This window comes from Oncorhynchus mykiss, chromosome 12 (assembly GCF_013265735.2).
Source record: "Oncorhynchus mykiss isolate Arlee chromosome 12, USDA_OmykA_1.1, whole genome shotgun sequence".
NCBI lineage: Eukaryota > Metazoa > Chordata > Actinopteri > Salmoniformes > Salmonidae > Oncorhynchus > Oncorhynchus mykiss.
Window position 1 is genome coordinate 87,347,371 of NC_048576.1, and position 27,971 is coordinate 87,375,341.

The 27,971-nt window shown below is 44.6% G+C and overlaps 1 protein-coding gene across 4 annotated transcripts; it reads left to right on the forward strand.

The window, feature by feature from the left end:
• On the forward strand, positions 1–27,356 carry LOC110537852 (interleukin-6 receptor subunit beta). 4 transcript variants are annotated; one of them, XM_036939017.1, is made up of 15 exons: positions 1–340; positions 2,093–2,191; positions 5,822–5,963; positions 16,945–17,096; positions 17,404–17,546; positions 19,499–19,643; positions 19,758–19,834; positions 22,043–22,280; positions 23,396–23,590; positions 23,715–23,816; positions 24,066–24,200; positions 24,730–24,870; positions 25,265–25,325; positions 25,797–25,869; positions 26,290–27,356. In XM_036939017.1, exons 2-15 carry the CDS (start codon positions 2,119–2,121, stop codon positions 26,620–26,622), a joined length of 2,010 nt encoding a protein of 669 aa, XP_036794912.1. In that variant the 5' UTR covers positions 1–340; positions 2,093–2,118; the 3' UTR covers positions 26,623–27,356. The 4 variants fall into 4 exon arrangements, with proteins under 4 accessions (XP_036794912.1, XP_036794913.1, XP_036794911.1 ...); XM_036939018.1 differs by having other exon boundaries at positions 1–213; XM_036939016.1 differs by lacking the exons at positions 1–340; positions 2,093–2,191 and adding an exon at positions 2,938–3,586 and having other exon boundaries at positions 24,066–24,152.
• The last annotated feature ends 615 nt before the right edge of the window (positions 27,357–27,971 follow it).

The window sequence follows — 27,971 nt, forward strand, 5'->3', positions numbered from 1 at the left end:
AGCTTTTTAGAAATGTGTCCATACCTCTTCCGGGCTCATTACACTCCGCTTTGCGGATCATAGACAAGTTGGATGTGTGAGAAATAGTTAGGTCTCCACACACATCCAATCTAGTTTCTGCCGTATTGCTTTCACCTATTCAGCCTGATCATTTCGGTGAAAGGGAGTGAGCGAGGAGGCAAAGGAGGAAGCATCGCTTTGGAATGAAATACGGTCAGTGTGTCTCGAAAAGCTCCCATACTTCTGCGCACGTAAACATCGCAAACATTTATTCAATGTACAATAGAATGCTGGCGAAAGATGGAAGTTCCGTTATTTTGAAGTCTTTCTTCACGACTAGGTAATAGCTCTTATTTTTCGAACCACTTATTTTTCAACTTAACTTACAGTTTGCCGAAATCTTATAGATCATTAGGCCTACCAGTATAACATTTTTAGACTTTAAATGATACAAGACTTTGAATGTTCACTCTCATCTCTATTCTTATGGCTATGGCAAGTTAATTTGCATCATAACATGACAACAATGGTTAATAGAAACCAGATGCTTTTATCATCCTGTGCTTTTGGCTTAAAAACATGTATGTAGGCTACACAATACACAGAGTGGCAGATATGTCAGTGGCGAAGACAGTGACAGATACGTTACCAATGATGTATATAATAAACCCTGGATTGCTGATTGTTACGTATTGGCCACTGAGTGAAGCCACTCAATGGTAGGAACATCAATCAATAGGAATGAATGAAATTCTACAGTATTTCCATTAAATGTTTCAAGGACGAAATTACATGTAATTTGTGTAATTTTTGTTGTTGTAGTGGGTCAGTAACATTAGTAATCTAAAAATTGTACTTTAAGGAAAACATTTGTATATATTTCAAATGTTTATGTTAAGCACACATAATATCATTTTAAAGTATGTATTATTTTACTAGGCAAGTCAGTTAACAACAAATTCCTATTTTCAATGACGGCCTACCGGGGAACAGTAGGTTAACTGCCTTGTTTAGGGGCAGAACAACAGATTTTTCCCTTGTCAGCTAAGGAGTCTATAATAGAATACATGTGGCAAAAACGAATGTTGACATTAATACATACATTTTTATGGCTTCCAAAGTATTTTTTACAACAGTAAAGGAGGGAGTGCCAAGCTGGAGGCACATTGGCTTCAACATATCGCCCCCTAGCAGTCATCTAGTGTATATATAAATCATTGGCTGTAACACTGAAAAGGTTTGCAAGTTACTGTGTGAACAACACCTATCACCAAAGATCAGTCTTGTTTTACTCCAATGTTTGTAAACAATGTACATGTAAACAAACCCTGTCTAGCCTCAAAGCATGGTTAAAACTGTAATGTTGATATCATGCATGGTCAGTCCTTGCATCCATAGCACTGTCTATGAATTTGAGAGTGGTTACATTTCTCCAGGCCCATCCCTCATCTTTTTACCAAAACAGAGGCGGTTGACCACTTTGTTATTGTTTCAATTAAGGACTAAAGGCCCAGTGCAGTTATGCTCCTGTGTTTTAAGTATATTTCCACACTATGAGGTTGGAATAATACTGTGAAATTGGGAAAATTATGATAATGCCATTTTAGTGCCATTTTAGCTGTTTGAAAAGGCCACCTGACATTTCAGTCTGTTTTGGTGGGATGGAGATTTGGCCTGCCTGGTGACATTACCTGGCGTTAAATGAGTTAATAGACCAATAAGAAAGAGAGTTTCAAACCTCTCTGCCAATAAAAGCTAGTTTTCAGTTTTCCATTCCCTACTCAGATCACTCCCAGACAGTCCTAGCAAAATTCTTGCTTTGTAAATCGCTCTTTGCTAAGAAGCTATGCTGCTGTTGTTGATCGTTTTAATTGAAAACAATCACAGTATGGTACTTTTTATTTGTTACCCAGAAATTATTTGATTTTGATATTAAATCTGGCTGCATTGGACCTTTACGGATGTGTGTGTGTGTGTGTGTGTGTAAAAGTTTTGTCTGTGCGTGTGTGTCCGCATCTGTGCGTGTGAGAATTCTGAAACATTCATACACCTGCCATTCACCACTCATTTGGTGTGTGTGTGTTTTCCATAGGTGCTTATAGGATAGTGGTGTGAGTAATGGCATGGCCCAGAGTCCCATGCCTCCTGCTGATCCTGCTGCTCCTACTACACACCTGCTTACCTCAACCAGGTGAGTCCTTCACACTGGACTGATCCCAGATCTTTTTCCTGGTAAAGTCATGTGACCAGGAAATTCTCCTTGTGACTATTTATAATCTCTATTTAACACACCCTCAGATCCACCATTCACTGATCAGCTCTGGGGTTTCTTCAAATAATTCAGATGGACTAAACCGTAATGCTGATCTATATGTTTGATCTGATTGTCTGTCTATGTTATTAGTTCATTCTTATTATTAAACACTGGCCCGTATCTTTTATACTGTTTTTCACACTGTGTATTCATGTACTGTATTCTTCACATATCTCATTTTAATATATCTACTACTGTACATTGCATTTTTGTTGTACTGTTTAAACATACTGTGTATTTACAGTGCATTTGGAAAGTATTCCTTTTGGCAAACTCCAAGAGAGCTGTCATGTGCCTTTTACTGAGGAGTGACTTCCGTCTGGCCACTCTACCATAAAGGCCTGATTGGTGGAGTGCTGCAGAGACGGTTGTCCTCCTGGAAGTTTCTCCCATCTTCACAGAAGAACTCTGGAGCTCTGTCAGAGTGACCATCGGATTCTTGGTCACCTCCCTGACCAAGGCCCTTCTCCCCTGATTGCTCAGTTTGGCCGGGCTGCCAGCTCTAGGAAGTGTCTTGGTGGTTCCAAACTTCTTCCATTTAAGAATGATGGAGGCCACTGTGTTCTTGGGGACCTTCAATGCTGCAGAAATGTGTTGGTACCCTTCCCCAGATCTGTGCTTCGACACAGTCGGAGCTCTAAGGACAATTCCTTAACCTTATGGCTTGGTTTTTGCTCTGACATGCAATGTAACACAAGCATTTCTCTGCACCCGCTATAACATCTGCTAGACTTTATGCATCCCCATTTCCTTAATTTTATTCAACACAACCTTCCATAGAGATCATATCAGTATCAGTCTTAATTAATGCGTAGGGGACCAAGAGGTAAATGGTTCCTAATCACCACCCTGTTAGTCATATCACATATGCTATGGACCTTGTGTTGTGTTCATTATAGTAGGCAATGGTAAACTTTTTGAAATGGAAAACGTTTATGAGTGTTTCTTATTGGACAAGTCCAGGTAGTTCCTCCCTGTTTCAGACGTTTTTCGTCTGTTTGCTGCCTAATGAACACAACCCTTGGTGTGTGGTTATGATTTTATGTTTCATACTGATACTAGAAGAGGAGAGGAACTCTGCGAGAGGAAGGGTGTCACCACCTCGCAAGATCTCTGTCTTGTTATCATTTCCTGTTTGGGCTTCATGTTCCTTGAAACGCTCTCATTGTGTGCTTGTGGTTTCAACGTTGTGTGTGTGTGAGGGGGGGTCTAGGGTAAAGAGGATGCCAATAACAACAGAAGGAACGCTAAACTGGCACAGTTCCTTTAAAGGTGAATGTCATCTGGATTTTATTTCTCTCTTTCTCTCTCACTATCTGTTTATGTGAAACCACCACGCATGTCTCCAACTCAATCATCAAGTTTGCAGACACCACAACAGTGGTAGGCCTGATTACCAACAACGACGAGACAGCCTACAGGGAGGAGGTGAGGGCCCTGGTGGAGTGGTGCCAGGAAAATAACCTCTCCCTCAATGTCAACAAAACAAAGGATAGCGGAGAGAGCACGCCCCCATCCACATTGACAGGGTTGCAGTGGAGAGGATCAAAAGCTTCAAGTTCCCCAGCGTGCAAATCATTTAGGACCTGAAATGGTCAACAACGCCTCTTCAACCTCAGGAGGCTGAAGAAATTCAGCTTGGCCCCTAAGACCCTCACAAACTTCTGCAGATGCACCACCTAAGTGTTCTGTATCACCGCCTGGTACGGCAACTGCACCACCCTCAACCGCAGTGCTCTCCAGAGGGTGGTGCAGTTAGCCCAACACATCACATCAACACATCATGCCCTCCAGGACATCTATAGCACCGGTGTCACAGGAAGGCTAAGAAGCTCATCAAGGACCTCAGTCACCGAAACATGGCCTGTTCACCTCTCTACCATTTAGAAGGCGGAGACAGTACAGGCACATCAAAGCCTGGACCGAGAGACTGATTAACAGCTTCTCCAGGCCATCTCGAACTGTTAAACAGTCATCACTAGCCGGCCTCCTCCCAGTTCCCTGCCCTAAACCTTAGACACTGTCACTAGCCGGCTACCACCTGGTACTCTACCCTGCACCTTAGAAACTGCTGCCCTATGTACATAGAGTCATTGAACACTGGCCACTTTAATAATGTTATTATTATTTTTTTTAAATTACCCCTTTTTCTCCCCAGTTGGTAGTTACAGTCTTGTCCCATCGCTGCAACGTCCGTACGGACTCGGGAGAGGCGAAGGTCGAGAGCCATGCGTCCTCTGAAACACAAACCTGCCAAGCCACACTGCTTCTTGACACACTGCTCTATTATCCTGGAAGCCAGCCGCACCAATGTGTCAGAGGAAACACAGTACAACAGGCGACCGTGTCAGCGTGCATGCGCCCGGCCCACCACAGGAGTCTCTAGAGCGCGATTGGACAATGGCATCTCGGCCGGCCAAACCCTCCCCTAACCCGGACGACGCTGGAGCAATTGTTCACCGTCACGGCCAGCTGCGACACAGCACGGGATCGAACCTGGATCTGTTTATGACGCCTCAAGCACGGCAGTGCCTTAGACCGCTGCGACACTCGGGAGGCCACTGTAATAATGTTTACCCACTTTATATTTATATACTGTATTCTAGTCATGGCTCATCCTATATAACTATTCCTTCCAGTTCTCTACTGACAATGACTGGAATGAATTGCAAAAATCACTGAATGGCATATATCTCCCTCACTAACTTTAAGCAGCAGCTGTCAGAGCAGCTCACAGATCACTGCACCTGTACATAACCCATCTGTAAATAGCCCATCCTACCTAACTACCTCATCCCCATACTGTTATTTATTTTTTTGCTCCTTTGCACCCCACTTACAGATTCATATTCTGCACATCTATCACTCCAGTGTTTAATTGCTAAATTGTAATTATTTCGCCACTATGGCCTATTTATTGCCTTACCTCCCTTATCTTACCTCATTTGCACACACTGTATATAGACTTTTTTCTCTATTGTGTTATTGACTGTATGTTTGTTTATTCCATGTATAACTCTGTGTTTGTGTCGGACTGCTTTACTTTATCTTGGCCAGGTCGCAGTTGTAAATGAGAACTTGTTCTCAACTGGCCTACCTGGTTAAATAAAGGTGTTCTCAACTGGCCTACCTGGTTAAATAAAGGTGAAATAAAAAAAAAATACAAAACTACTGCTGTACAGACCTTTTCTATTTACATACTGTACATACTGTCTATTCACACCATCACATTCATATATATATTATTTATACTCCGGACTCTGACATTGCTCGTTCTGATATGTCTACATTTTTTAGCTTTTGGATTATGTGTGTATTATTATTGTACTGCTAGATATTGTTGCATTGTTGGAGATAGAAACTTAAGAATTTTGCTGCATCTGTGATAACATCTGCAAAACTGTGTACATGACAAATAAACTTTGATTGGATTTGTCTCTTTTTGCCTGTCTCTTTTTCTCTATCACTTGAAATTCACTTCTACTTTGTCTCCCTCACTCTCTGCAGGCCCTCCATCTCCTCCCTCCGCTCCCCAGTGTCACATCCCCTATACGGAGGGACGACAGGCAGATATCCACTGTTTCTGGGATCCAGGACAGAACCCACAGATCCCCACCTCCTACAGCCTGCACTGGAATTCTACAGAGGGGTAAAGACATGTCTACTATAGCCTGTATACATCCCATCTTAATACAGTATATACAGGACATCTATAATCATCTTCACAAATGACCCAGACATAGGCTATCATAACTATCATATACTGTTCCTACACAGATGCAAGAATAGCTTTTTATTCGCTGTGTTTGGAAACCCGCGGTGACTCGTGGTGTTTAGAAACCGATGGGTTAATGCTGCGTTTGTAACCAAGCAGGAAGTGGGAATTTACCACCAAAATGTTAGAAAGAGCACTCTATATGGATAAAACCCATTTGGCATGGACATTGTCATCAAAGGATTCACCCTTTTAAAGTAGTCAACTGGGTGGGACTTCCTATGGGTGAAGGAAGGATCACATGATTCCATCCGGGTCATCAGGAGGGATCAGCCAATGAATTATACTCATGAGTAAACATTCCATAACTGTAGGTGGTAGTAAATCACCATCCTTGGCTTTATACCTGTTAAAACAACACACTCTAGGTGGCAGTATGCACCCTTTCAGTTTGTTTGCCAACTCATAAAAGTAGTAGAAGAAGAAAATTGACTTATTCAAACTGGAGATGGCTCAATGGTTCTGCCCGTGCCAGGGCCCGGCTTATGTGCCTTTATTTGACAAAGAGGCCACGGACAGAAATACGTATCAATCTCAGATAAAGCATTCAAGCAAGCGAATACAGAGAATGATAGAGATATTATCTTTATATATGTCCCATTATGGCATCTGTGAGCGCTCGACCCAGTACTGGTACCCCGTGTATATAGCCAAGTTGTTGTTACTCATTTTGTATTTATTATCACTTTTATTATCACGTGTCATTACTTTTCTAAGCCCTCATTGGCAATGTCCATGCCAAAAACTGGTTTAATGCATCAAGATTCCTATATCTAACCCTATGGTGGTAAATTCCCACTTTCCACTTGGTTACAAATGAAGCATAAGAGGCAGACTCTTATGCTGCGTTCATAACCAAGTGGGAAGTGGGAATTTTGCTTTATTTTCTGCTGTGGTGGGGTAATGTGCATTCACAATGCTAAGCTGCAACTAGGGCTGGCATAATTACTGTATAACCGTGTAATCAACAGTTAACTGTCATAACCATGTTGTGGAACAAACAACTGACTGAAGATGGGACGGCTGGGCATTCTTGTGGTTGACAGCATGAAACGTCATTGTTCTTTGCTGAAACAAGCAAGGTGTTGTAGCAAACAAGTCTTCGGTTGCCTTGGCAAAACCTTTCTCCCTGCAGCAGCAGCACACACATAAATACTGTGGAATGAATAAAACAGGCTTGGAACCACTAACCCTGGCAATTTGACTGGGAAACTCATGGGTACTCTCGCAATGGCTGCCTTCTGTTGTGATGCAATAATTTCCATGGTAATGTAACATTTTTATTCTAATGATTTTAACTGATGTGGCTCATACATTGGAATGTCAGTTGAGTTTAATCAACAAATCACAGCACATACTGATAGGTACGCGTCCTGCTTCCTGCTTTGCTCCTAGGTTGAAGATGGGAAGGATAACGTCACAATAATGCGAAAGTTGTACCGCTCTGAATCAACCATGGGACCAACTCAAGTAGTGTAGCTTCGGTGCCTAGGCAGAAGGCAACCGGTCTGAAGCATATCATAAGGCTGGTGAAAAAATAAGCATTTTATGCTAATGCAAGAAAAACATACTACAACCATCTAGCCAACATATAGGTTGAAGATTTCAAGGTTAGGACAACAGTGTACTAATTTACCATAACTCTTTGCAATTCATGGAACCAGTGTGTAACGGTTTTCTTCCGTTGAAGGAGAGGAGGACCAAAATGCAGCGTGGTTAGTGTTCAACATGTTTAATAAGGACAATAAACGTGAACACTACAAAATAACAAATGTGAAAAAACCAAAACAGTCCTATCTGGTGCATAAACACAAAGACAGAAGACAACCACCCACAAAACCTAACATAAAACAGGCTACCTAAATATGGTTCCCAATCAGAGACAAAGACTAACACCTGCCTCTGATTGAGAACCATATCGGGCCAAAAAAGAAATAGACAAACTAGACATACAACATAGAATGCCCACTCAGCTCACGTCCTGACCAACACTAAAACAAAGAAAACACAAAAGAACTATGGTCAGAACGTGACAGTACCCCCCCCCCCCCCCCCCCCCCCCCCAAGGTGCGGACTCCGGCTGCAAAACCTGAACCTATAGGGGAGGGTCTGGGTGGGCATCTGTCCGCGGTGGCGGCTCTGGCGCAGGACGTGGACCCCACTCCACCATAGTCTAGAACGGCGACCCTCGCCACCGACCTTGGACTGGCAACCCTACTAAAGGGCCCCACTGGACTAAACAAGGGGCAGCTCCGGACTGAGAGGTAGCTCAGGACTGAGGGACAGCTCAGGACCGAGGGGCACCTCAGGACCGAGGGGTAGCTCCGGACCGAGGGGTAGCTCCAGACTGAGGGGTAGCTCAGGACTGAGAGATAGCTCAGGACTGAGAGATAGCTCTGGCAGCTCCTGGCTGACTGACGGCTCTGACAGATCCTGGCTGAATGGCGGCTCTGGCGGATCCTGGCTGAATGGCGGCTCTGGCGGATCCTGGCTGACTGGCGGATCCTGGCTGACTGGCGGCTCTGGCGGATCCTGGCTGAATGGCGGCTCTGGCGGATCCTGGCTGACTGGCGGCTCCTGGCGGCTCTTGCAGACTGGCGGCTCTGGCGGCTCCTTGCAGACTGGCGGCTCAGGCGGCTCTTGCAGACTGGCGGCTCTGGCGGCTCCTGGCTGACTGGCGGCTCTGGCGGCTCTTGGCTGACTGGCGGCTCTGGCGGATCCTGGCTGACTGGCGGCTCCTGGCGGCTCTTGCAGACTGGCGGCTCTGGCGGCTCCTTGCAGACTGGCGGCTCAGGCGGCTCCCTGCAGACTGGCGGCTCAGGCGGCTCCTTGCAGACTGGCAGCTCTGGCGGCTCCTTGCAGACTGGCGGCTCCTTGCAGAACCCACAAAACCCAACACAAAACAGGCTACCTAAATATGGTTCCCAATCAGAGACAATGACTAACACCTGCCTCTGATTGAGAACCATATCAGGCCAAACATAGAAATAGACAAACTAAACATACAACATAGAATGCCCACTCAGCTCACGTCCTGACCAACACTAAAACAAAGAAAACACAAAATAACTATGGTCAGAACGTGACACAGTGTTGCTAGTTAGCAATGGCGCTGATCCCATGAATTTTTCTTTTCAAATGCTTCTGCATGGAATTATTACGATGCCTTAATCTTTGTATTTTCTTACCTAGTCTAGCAGTCTAGGTTAAAAAGAAAATACAAGCACAGAGTTTCTAAACCCAGACCCACAATATCGTAAACTTCCGGAAACGCTTGAGAAACAAACCAAACAGACTAGGCGTGGGGTTTGAGAAGTCAATGAGAGAAGTGACAAATTCTTCCTTTAGTTGTTAATTTTATTGAAATCGAAAGGCACAACCTAGATTCGAGCCAATGTCTTAAAGATGCACTATGTTTGCTAAAATTCTAATAGCTCGCCTAATTTCAGTTTGTGACAAAACAAGCAATTATAGTGTGGAGAATCATTGTACCTAATATCTAATATCTAATATATTTTCCACAACCAACAATATGGTATTTTCAGCTGTTTGAAGCTTGTGTACAAAACCGAAAGTAAAAGACTCAAAAATGAAACTTAAGACCGGGAAGCAAAGAAATAGCGCACATAGAACATATGTACTTTTTCTTAAACTTTCTTTAGATGAGAATGACAGATCTATAACACTAAATTCTATGTCAATTTGATCCGGTTGCCAAAAAATGACATATTGTAGCTTTAAGTAGTTGAACTTGTTATTACGCAAACCTCGTGAAGGTGGCAAACTGACACTTTTTAATTTTTGTCAAAAACGACTTCATATTGAAGGAGTGCCTTTGATTTGATGGCTTGCACATGCGCAGTTCGACGCGAGACGACCGCGTTTAAAAATAAATATATATATATATTTTTTGTTTTATTAACAAATATCAACAAACAAAAGAGGGATAGTCACATGCAAACAAGCATACATACAAATCTATTTACATTTCCAGGAATCCTAAACAAACAAATTGTCACATTCGTTGAATGGAGGAGACCAAGGCGCTGCGTCATTTGAATACATCTTCTTTAAGGAAGACGAAGAACACTTAAACAAACTTACAAAACAACAAAACGAACTCCCGGCCGCACACCTAAGCCTATATGGGAGGGTCTGGGTGGGCATAACTCCGAGGTGGCAGTTCTGGCTCGGGACGTGGACCCCGCTCCACTTATGACTCGTCACACTTACTTAATATCTCTGGAGCGGGAACCCTCACCGCCGACCACGGACTATAGGACGCCACTGGACTGATGGTCGAGTCTGGAGTGAGTGGTGCCTCTGGATTGGAGGGAGATTCTGGCTGATCCGGACTGGAGGGAGACTCTGGCGGATCCGGACTGGAGGGAGACTATGGCGGATCCGGACTGGAGGGAGACTCTGGCGGATCCGGACTGGAGGGAGACTCTGGCGGATCCGGACTGGAGGGAGACTCTGGCGGTTGCGGACTGTGGCCCGTCGTGGTAAGTTCCGGACTGCGGCCCGTCGTAGGAGGTTCCGGTCTGCGGCCCGTCATAGGAGGTTCCGGTCTGCGGCCCTGTCGCCGGACGCTCTGGACTGGGTACTGTCGCCGGACGCTCTGGACTGGGTACTGTCGCCGGACGCTCTGGACTGGGTACTGTTGCCGGACGCTCTGGACTGGGTACTGTCGCCGGACGCTCTGGACTGGGTACTGTTGCCGGAGGCTCTGGACTGGGTACTGTTGCCGGACGCTCTGGACTGGGTACTGTTGCCGGACGCTCTGGACTGGGTACTGTCGCCGGACGCTCTGGACTGGGTACTGTTGCCGGAAGCTCTGGACTGGGTACTGTTGCCGGAGGCTCTGGACTGGGTGCTGTTGCCGGACGCTCTGGACTGGGTACTGTCGCCGAACGCTCTGGACTGGGTACTGTTGCCGGAGGCTCTGGCCTGGGTACTGTTGCCGGACGCTCTGGACTGGGTACTGTTGCCGGAAGCTCTGGACTGGGTACTGTTGCCGGAGGCTCTGGACTGGGTGCTGTTGCCGGACGCTCTGGACTGGGTACTGTCGCCGGACGCTCTGGACTGGGTACTGTCGCCGGACGCTCTGGACTGGGTACTGTTGCCGGACGCTCTGGACTGGCGAGGCGCACTGTCGGCCTGGTGCGTGGTGCCAGCACTGGTGGTAGCGGGCTGGGGACACGCACCTCATAGCGAGTGCAGGGAGGAGGAACAGGTCGTACTGGACTGTCGAGGCACACTATAGGCCTGGTGCATGGTGCCGGCACTGGTGGTACCGGGCTGGAGACACGCACCTCGTGGCAAGTGCGGGGAGGAGGAACAGGGCGTACAGGGCTCTGGAGACGCACAGGAAGCCTGGTGCGTGGTGTTGGCACTGGTGGTACTGGGCTGGGGATACGCACCTCAGGGCAAGTGCGGGGAGCAGGCACAGGAAGTACTGGGCTGTGGAGGCGTACTGGAGGTCTGGAGTGTAGAGCTGACACAACCCGTCCTGGCTGGATGTTTATGCTTGCCCTGCAAATGCAGCGCGCTGGCACAGGACGCACAGGGCTGTGCAGACTCACAGTACGTAAAGCCGACGCAGGATATCCTGGTCCATGGAGGTATACTGGAGACCAGGAGCGCTGAGCCGGCACCCTCCTTCCTGGCTGGATGCCCATTCTAGCAAATGCGAGGAGCTGGAATAGAGCGCACCGGGCTAGAAATGCGCACTGGAGACACCGTGCATTCCAACGCATAACACAAATCAAATCAAATCTCAAATCAAATTTTATTTGTCACATCCACATGGTTAGCAGATGTTAATGCGAGTGTAGCGAAATGCTTGTGCTTCTAGTTCCGACAATGCAGTAATAACCAACAAGTAATCTAGCTAACAATTCCAAAACTACTACCTTATACACACAAGTGTAAAGGGATAAAGAATATGTACATAAAGATATATGAATGAGTGATGGTACAGAGCGGCATAGGTAAGATGCAGTAGATGGTATCGAGTACAGTATATACATATGAGATGAGTATGTAAACAAAGTGGCATAGTATAGTATAAAGTGGCTAGTGATACATGTATTACATAAAGATGCAGTAGATGATATAGAGTACAGTATATACGTATACATATGAGATAAATAATGTAGGGTATGTAAACATTATATTAAGTAGCATTGTTTAAAGTGGCTAGTGATATATTTTACATCAATTCCCATCAATTCCTATTATTAAAGTGGCCAGAGTTGAGTCAGTGTGTTGGCAGCAGCCACTCAATGTTAGTGGTGGCTGTTTAACAGTCTGATGGCCTTGAGATAGAAGCTGTTTTTCAGTCTCTCGGTCCCTGCTTTGATGCACCTGTACTGACCTCGCCTTCTGGATGATAGCGGGGTGAACAGGCAGTGGCTCGGGTGGTTGTTGTCCTTGATGATCTTTATGGCCTTCCTGTGACATCGGGTGGTGTAGGTGTCCTGGAGGGCAGATAGTTTGCCCCCGGTGATGCGTTGGGCAGACCTCACTACCCTCTGGAGAGCCTTACGGTTGTGGGCGGAGCAGTTGCCGTACCAGGCGGTGATACAGCCCGACAGGATGCTCTCGATTGTGCATCTGTAGAAGTTTGTGAGTGCTTTTGGTGACAAGCCGAATTTCTTCAGCCTCCTGAGGTTGAAGAGGCGCTGCTGCGCCTTCTTCACGATGCTGTCTGTGTGGGTGGACCAATTCAGTTTGTCTGTGATGTGTACGCCGAGGAACTTAAAACTTACTACCCTCTCCACTACTGTTCCATCGATGTGGATAGGGGGGTGTTCCCTCTGCTGTTTCCTGAAGTCCACAATCATCTCCTTAGTTTTGTTGACGTTGAGTGTGAGGTTATTTTCCTGACACCACACTCTGAGGGCCCTCACCTCCTCCCTGTAGGCCGTCTCGTCGTTGTTGGTAATCAAGCCTACCACTGTTGTGTCGTCCGCAAACTTGATGATTGAGTTGGAGGCGTGAGTGGCCATGCAGTCGTGGATGAACAGGGAGTACAGGAGAGGGCTCAGAACGCACCCTTGTGGGGCCCCAGTGTTGAGGATCAGTGGAGTGGAGATGTTGTTACCTACCCTCACCACCTGGGGGTGGCCCGTCAGGAAGTCCAGTACCCAGTTGCACAGGGCGGGGTCGAGACCCAGGGTCTCGAGCTTGATGACGAGTTTGGAGGGTACTATGGTGTTAAATGCTGAGCTGTAGTCGATGAACAGCATTCTCACATAGGTATTCCTCTTGTCCAGATGGTGTGGTTGAGATTGCATCGTCTGTGGACCTATTTGGGCGGTAAGCAAATTGGAGTTGGTCTAGGGTGTCAGGTAGGGTGGAGATGATATGGTCCTTGACTAGTCTCTCAAAGCACTTCATGATGACGGAAGTGAGTGCTACTCAGTTACAGGTAGTCGTTTAGCTCAGTTACCTTAGCTTTCTTGGGAACAGGAACAATGGTGGCCCTCTTGAAGCATGTGGGAACAGCAGACTGGGATAGGGACTGATTGAATATGTCCTTAAACACACCCGCCGCGCTCTGAGGGCGCGGCTGGGGATGCCGTCTGGGCCTGCAGCCTTGCGAGGGTTAACACGTTTAAATGTTTTTCTCACCTCGGCTGCAGTGAAGGAGAGGCCGCATGTTTTCGTTGCAGGCCGTGTCAGTGGCACTGTATTGTCCTCAAAGCGGGCAAAAAAAGTTATTTAGTCTGCCTGGGATCAAGGCATCCTGGTCCGTGACTGGGCTGGTTTTCTTTTTGTTATCCGTGATTGACTGTAGACCCTGCCACATACCTCTTGTGTCTGAGCCGTTGAATTGAGATTCTACTTTGTCTCTGTACTGGCGCTTAGCTTGTTTGATAGCCTTGCGGAGGGAATAGCTGCACTGTTTGTATTCGGTCATGTTTCCGGTCACCTTGCCCTGATTAAAAGCAGTGGTTTGCGTTTTCAGTTTCACGGTGCCAGACCAGTAACACGCTCCCCACGGTAAGCACTAGGAGTTGGCTTAGGTCTCCGACCTGACTCAGCCAATCTCCTCGTGTGCCCCCCCCCCCAAAAAAATCCCCAAACCCCTACACAGGAACAAAAACACATACATCACCCATGTCACACCCTGACCTAACCAAAATAATAAAGAAAACAAAGAATACTAAGGTCAGGGCGTGACACAAATCATATTCATTAATAATACAACAAGTTTTATTTGCCTTTTTGTTTTTCCTTTTAGTTAAAGTCGTGCCATATTGTTTCAATTCATTTATAAAGTGAAAAAGGTTTGGTTTTGAATTAGACCATTTGCATTTGTGAATATGAAATGTGCCTACTATTATTAGCAGTTGAATTAAATATACTACATCTTTATCTATGTCACAATTTCTGAAATAAATCATTGTATCAAAACCATTAAATAGTACAACCTTTCCTATTTTTTTTTGTAACAAAATTCTTTATGTCAATCCAAAAAATTATACTATAAATACAGGCAAAAAACAAATGCAAAATGGTCTCTTTCTCCATTCCACAGAAATCACAGTTAAAGTCAATATTTAGCTTGAATCTTTCCAAAACATGTTTCACAGGATAAATTCTATATAACATTTTAAATGAAACTTTCTTTACTTTGTTGCTGATACAATATTTGTTACCAATTTTCCATGCTTTCCCCCGATGTATATCACCATAGATATTTGACCAAAATAATCTTGCTGGGGGAATTGTAGTATCACAAACAATATTCCTAATCTGTTTATTACTACATTTATCTTTGATGTTAATATTGCCAATGCATATATTTTCATGTAAATCTATGTTACATCAACCAGAGGAATTTCAAAGAGATACAACCCTCCTTGGAATCACATCAAAAACAATTGCATATTCTTTTGGGGTTATTGGAATTTTAAACTTATCAAGAAATTCCCCATATGAGAGTAGATATTCATCCTCATTCAGTAACTGACCAACCAAAATAATTTTATTCTCAAACCAGTTACGAAAAAAGAGACGTATTTTTAAATCGTATAACTTTGTTGTTCCATATAAAGTATGTGTTTGTGTTTATGCGCTAACATCCAAGCTAAAATTCCCTGCTCATGGAATTTGGCCAACTTTACTGGGATTTTATCAACATCAAAATTACATCGAATCAAAAAATTCTAAACCACCAACAGAGTCAAATAAATACTTAGGGAAGACATTCCAAATACTGTTCTGGTTCTAAACATACTTCAGGATCCAATTTATTTTTAAAGTATAATTTAGAGTATTGAAATCTAAAACCTCAAGACCTCCTTGTTCTTGGGTATTAGTGAGAATATATTTCCGTAGATAGTGAGGCTTGTTCCTCCCCCAAAAATTATAAAGAATCTTATCTAAGTCCTTTACAATTTTAGGGGGTAAGTCAAGTGATAACGAGACATAAACCGATCTGGATAACCCTTCAGCTTTGGACAATAAAACCTGGGACGGTGTGTCACAGCATCCTCGTACTGAGCTTGTTGTCATTGCAGGCAATCTCAACGCTGTGCGTTACAGGGAAGACATCCTCCTCCCTCATGTGGTACCCTTCCTGCATCCTGACATGACCCTCCAGCATGACAATGCCACCAGCCATACTGATCGTTCTGTGCGTGATTTCCTGCGAGACAGGAATGTCAGTGTTCTGCCATGGCCAGCGAAGAGCCTGGATCTCAATCCCATTGAGCACGCCTGGGACCTGTTGGATCGGAGGGTGAGGGCTAGGGCCATTCCCCCCAGAAATGTATGGGAACTTGCAGGTTCCTTGGTGGGAGAGTGGGGTAACATCTCACAGCAAGAACAGTCCATGAGGAGGAGATGCACTGCAGTACTCAATGCAGCTGGTGACCACACCAGATACTGACTGTTACTTTTGATTTTGACCCCCCCCTTTGTTCAGGGACACATATTCCATTTCTGTTAGTCACATGTCTGTGGAACTTGTTCAGTTTAAGTCTCAGTTGTTGAATCTTGTTATGTTCATACAAATATTTACACATGTTAAATTCGTACATTTGCTCTGGCCATCTTCTCCGTTTTCAGAGCGCTCTCATCTCAGTGTGCCTAGAGCGCAGAATAACTGACCAATTTACGAACGCCCTACAGCATTGAATATTGCCGGTGTAATTAAGCGTGATTAAAGTGTTGCCAGCAGCACAGTTACAGTCACCAATGCTTTGGATAACATGGAAAAAATGGTCAGTGAGGTGTTCTCTCATTTTTGTCTGGAAGTAGCTCGCAAGCTAGCTAACTTTATCCAGTTAGCTTGGGTGCTTGACTGCCATTGTGAGGCCAGAAGGCTCGGATCACCAACTCCTCCGCCAGAGCGTCCAGTGTGTGCTCGGAATGCTTGGAGAGCGAAATGCTCTGAATTTACGAACTGACAATCTGACAACACTTTGAATTTACAAACGCCCAGGGCGCGCTCTCTTGCTCTCCAGAGTGAATTTACGAACACACCCCTAGCTTTACACTCACAATGTCCGCCAGTCCACCCATTATGTCATCATTGACTTGATGGGGACGCCCGTTTTATTCATTATATTTCTATGGCAGCGCCTGCAGTCAGGAGCAGCGGAGAGTACAAAATGTGTGTCTTTTGCTATGTGAACAGTTGTTACGGTGACCTCAGTCATTTAACTGGCCAATAACCGTCATCCAAAATTCCATGACTGTCACAGCCCTACCCGCAGCCCTCTGGCATGCTCGGTGTGTTGGAGCTAGGTCTGTGTTGTAAGACTGTATGTCTGCACAGTGCTGTCAGATGTGGTGTTTGAGTGGTGTGTATTTATGTGTCCTGCAACTTCCTTTTCAGCATTAGCAGCGTGGTGGAGGGCACCAATGTGAGTGGTGTGATCCCTCGTGAACTTTACACCAGTTATAGTGACCTGACTGTGTTGGTCAAAGCTGCGAACCAGCATGGCTCTGCCACGTCTACAATGGCTGCCTTCAACACTGGAGATATCAGTGAGTCAGTCAGGGATGACTCTTCTCTGTACATTCCCTATTTATTCAGAGGGACAGACATGACACTTTCAGTTTCTGTCTCTCTCCAGCTGTCTTACTGACTCTCTTTTGTGCTCTTTCTCTCCCCCCACCCTCTCTCTATCTCCCCCACCCTCCCCCACCCTCTCTCTATCTCCCCCACCCTCTCTCTATCTCCCCCACCCTCTCTCTATCTCCCCCACCCTCTCTCTATCTCCTGCTCTCTCTCTTGCTCTCTTTCTTTCACTCTCCCACTCTGTCCTCTCTTCCCTATCCATTCCTCTACCAGAAAAGCCACCCACCCCTGAAATCACTCACCATTGCCCTCAGCCTCTGGAGATCTACTGGATTGTGCAGTGTGAGGATCAAGGCAGCTCTGACCAACATTGTGAGGTCCAGTATCGCCCCCAGGACCAGCAGGGCTGGACTCAGGTGAGTGAGCTGAGCACGGCTGGGGTTTTGTTCATTTCCCCAAGTGTGCACTTTTTCACTTCCATTCATGGATTTAAAGTAAAATGACCGGTATAAGAAATATTTTGGAAACTCCCTCCCGCCCAAACCTACACCAATGCACTTCAGGACAGAAGACAGGGTATTTTGGGAGCGGTCGAAATGTACCCAATGATGTTTTTTCAATTTCAGTCGGGGAGGGTTTAGTATTTTTTTTATTTAATCCAGGGGAGGGTCATGTAATTTGTAATCAATTAAATGTCATATTGAGAATGAGTTGCTTATTATATCTCGATGTGTGCTCGATGCTGCCCCTCATCCCTGATTCTCTGCTGGGCGCGCAATATCAAGTGCAACTAGTGTGGTCTCAATCAAATGATCCATAGCCTATGCTGTAGGTCTAAGCTATACGAAGAGCATGCTTGGAGAAGCACAGGGCAAAGTTATATTTCTAAGAAAATGTACTATTTTTCCTGAGTTTATCTGCTGCTGGGATGGTGTATATAAAACTAGCCTACACTGCATTACTAGGCCTACTGATGTCCTGTTTGAGAGGGAGAGGGCAGGAGGACTGCTATACTGCTAGAATTGATTCTAATAAAAACAATATGTTTCGTTGCCCATAATGAAGGTATTTATAGAGTTATTGACCTCCCAATAAGCCATAATTTACACAGATTATTTGGGACCAATTAGGTTATGAAAATGTGGAAAAAAATACTTTGAATTAAAAAATAAATTAACCAAAAATGTCTTATTAGGCTATGCAGTCATTCTACACTGCCTTTGAATTCACTTTTACAACCACGAGTTTGGCCAGTCTTGTTGGTTTGAGGATCATGCGATGAGCTATCCATGGCTAGTTTGTTCATTTAGCCTAGCAGTGGTCTTCTATTCCCATGCCCTAATCACAGTCAACACACATCTATTTTGGAACAACAATATCATGGAATAAAATAGAATCTATTAGAAAATTATATTTTACCAAATGAAGAAAAGTTACTAGTGCATATAGGAACAGCGGGGACTGTGAAGCAACACAAACATGGGCACAGACACATGCTCCCACACGATAACATACGCACTATACATACACATGGATTTAGTACTGTAGATGTGGTGGAGTAGGGACCTGAAGGCACAGTGTGTTTGAGATCCGTGAATGTATTGGAATGTTTTTAAGCTTGTATAAACTGCCTTAATTTTGCTGGACCCCAGGAAGTTAGTATGCTTCCGCTTTGGCAGCAGCTAATGGGATCCATAATAAATACAAATAGGCCAACCTGATGATATGTGGTTAAAACAATGCTGTGTTAAAAAAATGAATGGCTTTTTCTGTACTTCATTGATGATCAGGTATTCCGGTTGTAACTGGTTCTGTTGCGTTCAATTTTTGCAGTTGATAGACAACTTTGGCTACTTTGCCATGTAATGCTTACAAAACTAAGAACAGTTTCTAAAACTGCATATCTAAGGCTCTGGCCTGACCTAGGAGTGAGGGTAAATGATAATCATGTTCTCTGCTATCCACTTTGTTGTAATTATTATTTTGGGTATAGGGGAGGGTCACTTGTTTATTTTTTCAAATATTCAGTCCCTTAGATGTAGGGAATGAAACATTGAAATACCACTGTCTCTCGATTATCTGTGGGAATTTCGTACTGGGAATGTTGTCCTTCTGAGTTAGGGATGGGTAACTTTTTGAGGCTCGAGGGCCGCATGCACAGATTCTTTTGGGACCAATTTATTTGTCAAAATCTATTTGCGTGCAGAAAAGGCCAGCTATTTCAAAATAATAAGCTCCATTATAATTGTACTTTCTTTAAGCTATTAAATGTGCAATGTAGCCTGGAGTTGCTTTTTAATCCAAAATAATCCCTCATCCCCCCCCCATCCCTGTTCTTTTGTCTGTCATTCTTTCATGTCCTGCTCAGGAAGAGGACATCCTACGCAGCTTCCTCCTCCTGACTCCACGGCCCTACACTGTTTATGAGTTCCAGGTCCGCTGTGCCTGTGAGGGCCCACAGGCCCTGATGAGTGACTGGAGCTCAGTCTACAAAGCATGGAGTTCTGAGTCAGGTCTGTCAGTGGGTGCTGATGGGTAATGTAATCCTGTGGTTTCCACAGCTTGAAAATATTTGTTCACTTATTCTGTGGTGATAGATGATTAAACTATTTCTCTCTCGTTCTCAGCGCCTGTGAAAGCATTGGATGTGTGGAGTGACTGTGGAGTCACCTCTGAGCTTTCTCAATGTGCCCTTATGTGGAAGGTATGTTAACACAACATCCCATCATAATAGGTCATATATATATATATTATATATGTTCACACACTACCATTCAAAAGTTTGTTGTCACTTAGAAATGTCCTTGTTTGTAATCAATCCTGTGTGAAGCTGGTGTAGAGGAGTCAGGCGCAGGACAGCAGATATGAGTAATAAAACGTAAGTTACTCAAAAAGTATTACAAATACAAAGCAATAATGCTGGCCAACAATAACGAACCGTATACAAGAAACAATCACTCTGTAATAGCGTGTGTGTAGGTGGCAGGGAAGTCAGGCGCAGGAGAATCCAACTTAGTATAAATGGAGTCGTTTAGTAGACTTAACAAAACTCCATAACCAAAAATACAAGATAAATAAAAGTGGGTACAAGAACCCGTCGTGCGCCAATACATAATACACAAACACACAAACAAACAATCTCTGACAAGGACATGAGGGGAAACAGAGGGTTAAATACACAACATATAATGAATGGGATTGGAACCCGGTGTGCAGGAAGACAAGACAAAACTTTAAACCATTAAAAATGGTTTAATGATGGCTTGAAGGTTGGTGACGTCGACCGCCGAACGCCACCCGAACAAGGAGAGGGACCGACTTCGGCGGAAGTCGTGACACACGCACAAAAACCTTGGGGAAAACATAGGGTTAAATAATGAACATGTCATTTGGGAATTGGAACCAGGTGTGTAAAACAAATGGAAAATGTAACGCCGACCGCCGAACGAACAAGGAGAGGGACTTCGGTGGAAGTCGTGACAGTAGCCTCCGCCGACACCGACCTCGGGGACGACCCGGAGGGTGAGGCGCAGGGCGATCCGGATGGAGACGGTGGAACTCCTGTAGCAATGAAGGGTCCAAGACGTCCTCCACCGGCACCCAGCATCTCTCCTCCGGACCGTACCCCTCCCACTCCACGAGGTACTGAAGACCTCTCGCCCGACGCCTCGAGTCCAGGATGGCTCGAACAGCATACCTCGATGCCCAGACTCCTGGAGTGGACCAGCCACCACCGGCCTGAGGAGAGACACATGGAACGAGAGATTAATATGGTAACCTGGTGCTTTGCCTGAGAGGCAGGAGACGAGGGTGGACATGCTCTCATGTCCCGAAGGAGCCAGGTGGACGGTCGCCAGGTAGAGTTCCAGCTGTAGTAGGAACCCCTGGCATCCGGCAGCCGTCCCATCATACTCCCTCGGGAGCGCGAGCCGAATCCCGCTTGGACCGGGTGAAGGAGGGCTGGACAGAGGCCCAGTATCAGCAACCATCACTCCTGTGTTCCAATGGCACGTTGTGTTAGCTAATCCAAGTTTATCATTTTAAAATGCTAATTGATCATTAGAAAACCCTTTTGAAATTATGTTAGCACAGCTGAAATGTTTTCTGATTAAAGAAGCAATAAAACTGGCCTTCTTTAGACTAGTTGAGTATCTGGAGCATGTTGGCTCAAAATGGCCAGAAACAAAGTACTTTCTTCTGAAACTCATCAGTCCATTCTTGTTCTGAGAAATGAAGGCTGTTCCATGCGAGAAATTGCCAAGAAACTGAAGATCAAGTACAACGTTGTGTACTACTCCTTTCACAGAACAGCTCAAACTGTCTCTGATGGTTGCTGATAATGGGCCTTTGTACGCCTATGTAGATATTTAATAAAACATCTGCCGTTTCCAGCTACAATAGTCATTTACAACATTAACAATGTCTACACTGTATTTCTGATCAATTTGATGTTATTTTAATGGACAATTTTTTAAATTTTCTTTCAGAAACAAGGTAATTTCTAAGTGACCCCAAACTTTTGAACGGTAGTGTGTGTTTATGTGGTGTGTGTGTGTGTGTGTGTGTGTGTGTGTGTGTGTGTGTGTTTGTGTGTGTGTGTGTGTGTGTATATGTATATATCTCTCAAACTGTACCATATATTCCGGTTAGGCAAGTGATTGATGTTTCAAAAGATTCTGCATTTTCTAATCATAAGAACTTATTCAGAGCGTCTTACAGGAACAATTAGGGTTAAGTGCCTTGCTCAAGGGCACATCAACAGACTTTTCACTGAGTCGTCTCTGGGATTCAAACCAGCAACATTTCGGTTACTTGCCCAATGCTCTCAACCACTAGGCTACCTGCCTCCCCAAAACACCCCCTTCCCTATAGCCTGCTATAACTAATACCCCTGTCTGGTATCTATCCTCAGGAGATGCCCACCTGGTTGGCTCAGGGGAAGGTGCTGGGGTACGTGGTAACATTATCATACAGTAACGGGACAGTGGCGGTTGTGAACGTGCCCATGTCAAAGCCTGGTGGCCTTTGTGTCTGTCAAGAGAAGAGATGCCGCTTCACACCCTCTCTGTGGGGTGTATCAGGGGTGGATGTGTCCGTCTACAATTCCCAGGGTGCCAGCAAACCTGCTCCCCTAGCTCTACCCACATCAGGTAAGGGAAACCACCATTAAGTTTCTGGATGACACAACAGTGGCCTGATCACCGACAACAACGAGATAGCCTATGAGGAGGTTAGAGACCTGGCCGTGTGGTGTCAGGACAACAACCTTTCCCTCAACGTGATCAAGACAAATGAGATGATTGTGGACTAAAGGAAAAAGAGGACCAAGCACGCCCCCATTCTCATCGACGGGGGTGCAGTGGAGCAGGTTGAGAGCTTCAAGTTCCTTGGTGTCCACATCACCAACAAACTAACATGGTCCAAGCACACCAAGACAGTCGTGGAGAGGGAATGACAAAAACCTATTCCCCAGGAGACTGAAAAGATTTGGAAATGGTCCTCAGATCCTCAAAAGGTTCTACAGCTGCCCCATCGAGAGCATCCTGACTGGTTGCATCACTGCCTGGTATGGCAACTGCTCGGCCTCCGACAGCAAGGCACTACAGAGGGTAGTGCGTATGGCCCAGTTCATCACTGGGGCTAAGCTGCCTGCCATCCAGGACCTCTATTCCAGGAGGTGTCAGAGGGAGGTCCTAAAAATGGTCAAAGACTCCAGCCACCCTAGTCATAGACTGTTTTCTCTGCTACCACACGGCAAGTGGTACCGGAGCACCAAGTCTAGGTCCAAGAGGCATCTAAACAGCTTCTAACGCCAAGCCATAAGCCTCCTGAACATCTTAATTAAATGGCTTCAGACTTTTCACATCACCCCCCCTCTCTTTTCTGCTGCTCTATGCATAGTCACTTTAATAACTATTACCTCAATTACCTCGACTAACTTGTGCCCCCCACATTGACTCTGCACCAGTACTCCCTGTATATGGTCTCGCTATTGTCATTTTACTGCTGCTCTTTAATTATTTGTAACTTTTATTTCTTATTGTTATTTTTTTAAACTGCATTGTTGGTTAGGGTTTGTCAGTAAGCATTTCACTGTAAGGTCTACCTACACCTGTTGGTTAAGGGCTTGTCAGTAAGCATTTCACTGTAAGGTCTACCTACACCTGTTGTATTCGGCGCATGTGAGAAATACAATTTTATTTGATTTGAATGGTGTGTGTGAGTGTGATAATAGTGTAGGTTTGTATGTTTCTCTTTCACTTAGGTCTACAGGTGCCAGAGCTATCCTTCACTGTGAACCAGGATATATTGAGCCTCAATGTGTCCTGGTCCCTGCCACCCCAGCCCATTGAAAACATGCATGAGTATGTGGTGCAGTACAAGCAGGTGGGACTTCCTCCGACACAGGGCTTTGATTGGATTATAGTGCACCAAAATCATACGTCAGTCATTTTAAGAGGTTTGTGTGGCTTAAACTGATCTATGATACCATTTCTTTCTGAACATATTTATTGATATTTTGTAATTGGTTCAAAGTGGTTTCAAGATGACAGCATCGCTTTTGTCTCTGTCTCCACCTACAGGTGATTTTGAGAACCACACTGCCTACAATGTGTCATTGTTTGCAGTGTTCATCAACAGTAGCTGCCTGCTTGCGTCTGCAATCTCGTATTCTCTTCATGGACGTAAGTATATTAGAGCATGGAAATACAAGTCTTTATAATGTACTTGCCAGTATGTAATCAGTGCAATTAGTGCACATGACCGATTTTCAGTGGAGTTAACTAACTTGAAATATCACGTCTTTACCTAATGTTAATTTGTCCGGCCTTTTAACTCACTGTAAAATGTTTTATTTATTGTTTATTTTTCTGCTAATTTTGACTATTCCTCTACCCATTTCACCTCCATTTCCTCTCTCAATCACTCCTCAGTCCCACCCAAAGTGACTGAGTTCAAGGTTCAGCGCATCTCTGACTCTCATGTGACTTTGTCCTGGCAACACATCTCCCTGACCCAGAGTAAGGGGCTCATACTGTGCTATCAGCTGGTCTTAAACAACGTTACAGGTAAACAACACAAAGACAGTGGATAAACTGGGATAAATCTTTTGTTGCTACAATGCTATATTGTTATAATAAAAGTGCAGTCTCCACTGCCCGTTGTGTACGTTAGCATAAACTACAGCATTACATTGTAGTAGCTTAAATAGTATGAAATATTTTTGCCTGTTCCCAGATCTGTTTGTTCTGTCTTGCCAACTCCTATTGTCATTATTGGCTCCAGAGTGGCGCAGCGGTCTAAGACACTGCATCTCAGTGCAAGAGGCATCCTTGGTTCGATTTCAGGCTGTATCACATCTGTCTGTGATTGGAAGTCCAATAGGGCGGCGCACAATTGGCCCAGCGTCGTCCGGGTTTGGCCGGGGTAGGCCGTCATTGTAAATAAGAATTTGTTCTTAACTGATTTGCCTAGTTAAATAAACACAGCACAAACAAATCTGGGACCAGACTGTCCACAGGCTACCGTGCTGCACACTCTCGTTCCCACACATCAGTGGCCTTGCTCCCAATCATTAAACCTTTCCTTCATCTGCAGTGTACAACGTGAGTAGGGACCAGAACAGCCTCCATCTGTTAGGACTTACATCTGGTCACCACCAGGTTTGGATCAGGGCTGAGACTAAGGCTGGACTGGGACCCAGTGAAACCATCAACTTCTCTACTGAGAACAGCCATGGTATTCTACTACTATGCCATGTAGTAATTTCATAATGATGACAAGAAGCGTATAGCTGTTATAGGTTCTCTAACAACCGTGATGAGATGTATTAAGTGCTTACGTACCTAACTGGTGACACTGAGGTCATGTATAACACTAATTATTATTTATTATTAAACAAACTAGAAATATTATTATTTCTATATTATTTCTATAATACTGTATATAACATCACCTTTAAAACAGAAAGGGTCCTGAAGTTCCTTAGAAAATAATAACAGTGTAATATTGAATGCATGCTTTGTTTGAAATAGACCTTTGTGCTACAGTATGTGATTATGAACATGGATTGCGGTCTAATTGGTCATTTTGCCTTCTGACCTCCCCCATCTCTCTCCCTTTGTTGCCACAGGTTTCCTCAAATATCTGGTGCCAGGAATAATAGCAGGGATGTTGCTATTGATCATCATAATGTGAGAAACTGGATTCCCATACTTCAACCCAAATAGCCTGATTCTGATTATTTTCTCATTGTTTTGAACCATGGCCATGTTCATTAGGGCACACTGATGCAAAATGTTTTAAAAGGCTTTGCAACGTTTCGTGCCGACTGAACACATACAGGGTGTGGTGCTCTCTCATGTCTCCTTCCTCTCTCTCTCTGAAAGTTCACCCATGCCAGAAATAGGTTTACAAAAGGGGAAACACTTGAGGAAGTGGAAATGAGATCGGGCAGTTGAGTTGGGCTTTCAACTGTGCCCTCCATAACAATGGTCTTGATCAAAAACATAAAACAAACAATATGTTATACCCCTTTCAACTAAAACAATGGATCAAATATTTCTACCACTTTTAGGGTGATATACAAATGGACATGTCAATTGAAGGAACACAACTCTTTTGGTGTGCAGTATGTGAATGATACTGTTGTGTATTTTCTGTAGTGTACAAATGAAGACTTGTGCGAAAGTGCCTGACCCCAGCAACAGCAAACTGCTCCAACAGATGAAGTTGCAGGTGAGTGCAGGGCAGACCATCACTATGTGGCTGTGACTGACTAATCTAGTATCAGTGAGTCTGATAGTAGTTAGTCTTATAGTATTCTAGTTAGTGGTGGACAGAGCCCCAGGGAGAGGCCCAGAGTTCATCATGTCTTCCTGCCTGGTTTTTCTTCAGCCATTTAGGTCAAGGGAACACACTACCTATAGATATGGATGGTATCTTATTTGTAATGTTCCAGTAAGAACCTGTTGTAAAATAAAGAATGTGCGTACTACATGAACCTAAATGTTGATTATACCACATACAGTAGCAGGGGCTGAATTGGGCCAGTAATATACCATTCCCTTGAGTAATATTATCACCAGTCAGAGGCATAACATACAACCATAGAGGAATAAATGAATGTTTCTGACTCCCTGCCTGTCGTTGCTCCAGTTTAACAGCTCCTTGACGGCGATCTTCTCTCCTCTGGAGTCTAACCCAAAGATCTCTGAGCTGGAGGTGGTGGAAAACCCTTTCTGGGATGCCAATGCCTGTCCTAGGAAAAGGTCCAGCCCTGATGGACAGACAGAGGGGGTGGTGGGAGAGGAGCGCACCCACATAAGGACTGATGAAGAGGCGGAAAAGGAGGAGGATGCTGACGAGGGTTACAGTAAAATTATTGATACTGACGAGGAGGAGAGGGATGGGGGAGAGTCCGGGAGCTTGTTGGAGGACGATCAGACTGTTTCGGACTATGAGAAGCATTTCATGCCTGTGGTTGTATGACCCTACTGTCTGTCTGGTGTGGTGCTACCGATCAACTCTTTTGGTGTGTGTATGTTCTCCTCATTGCAACGACAAGACAGCCATTGTTCAGTCGGAACCCCAAGGGCCAAACAGGTCAATTGTGGGCTATTGTGCTTGTTGATCTAGATGCAGATCACTGATTCGTTGGAAAGGGTTGAAATACGCCACTCGTCTTGTTTTCAAGAAAAGGAAAAGGGATGTAGTTGACCGTTTGTTTTCCATGCTCCAACTACAAGGAATGTTGTTTAGGAACAGTAAACCTTTTTATACAGCAAATGTATACCTGTGTGAAAAACCACGTTGCCTATGGTGTACACTGTCATGACGTGGCCCTCTTTAGATATAGCAAGCACCAACTCTCTCACACCGCCTCTCTCTTCCCCCTACACCCAGGCTCTTTTATCTCAGGTTTATCTCAGACTCCCCCTCCCCCCCGGCCATGCAGTATAGAGAGAGGGTTCACAGTAGAACAAAGGAACTTCTTCTACCTCACAGAACTTGAGAACTGAACAATATCCATGTTTTGGAGAATGTGTAAACGGTCGGTGGAGAATCCAGCTACGACCGGTCCATTTTGTCTAATGTTGTGACCTCATGAGAGACAATACAGCCACATTACCATAACTCTGTTTAAACAAGAGTCTCTGTTATGAGATTTGCATCTAATTATTGTATAAAATGAATGAGTAAAGATTAAACTATTTGTGAAATTATGTAATGTGATTTTATACTGTTTAATGAAAGAGAATCCAATTCCCTTTAAAATGTAACTAAGTCATTGGCCCGCCACATGAGCACAGACATTGATCTGGCTTCATGGGACAGCCCTTTTCTGCTGTTCCGAATATAAACCCCACCTGGAGAAGCCCACTGCAGACCATGCGTACCTCGATTACCGAGAGGGCTAAGGTTTGAGTAGAGACCATGCATTCCTCGATTGTTGAATTCCTAATCAAACCACGTGGAGCATTGGCTACACTGGTGGAAATGGTTCAACTCTGAGACTATTGATACCGACAGAATAAGAGCAAATCTTTGATACTAATTACTAGTTTGCAGCTAGAATTTATGTCGACTGAATGCGAAGACAACTGCCAAAACATTTATTCTATAAGAACATTTCTGAATGGGACTCTGAAGTATCCATTCTAACCACAAAAGACTCCAGGGATGCAAAGAGAAGTTCGGATAAACTTTCCAACAGAAAGACAGACGATTCCAACAGAGATCATGACGACACACTGAACATAAATATATATATTGATTGCAATTATTCCCGAATGAGTGGGCGTTCATGTGCAAAGAATTAGCATTCCAATTATTATAAT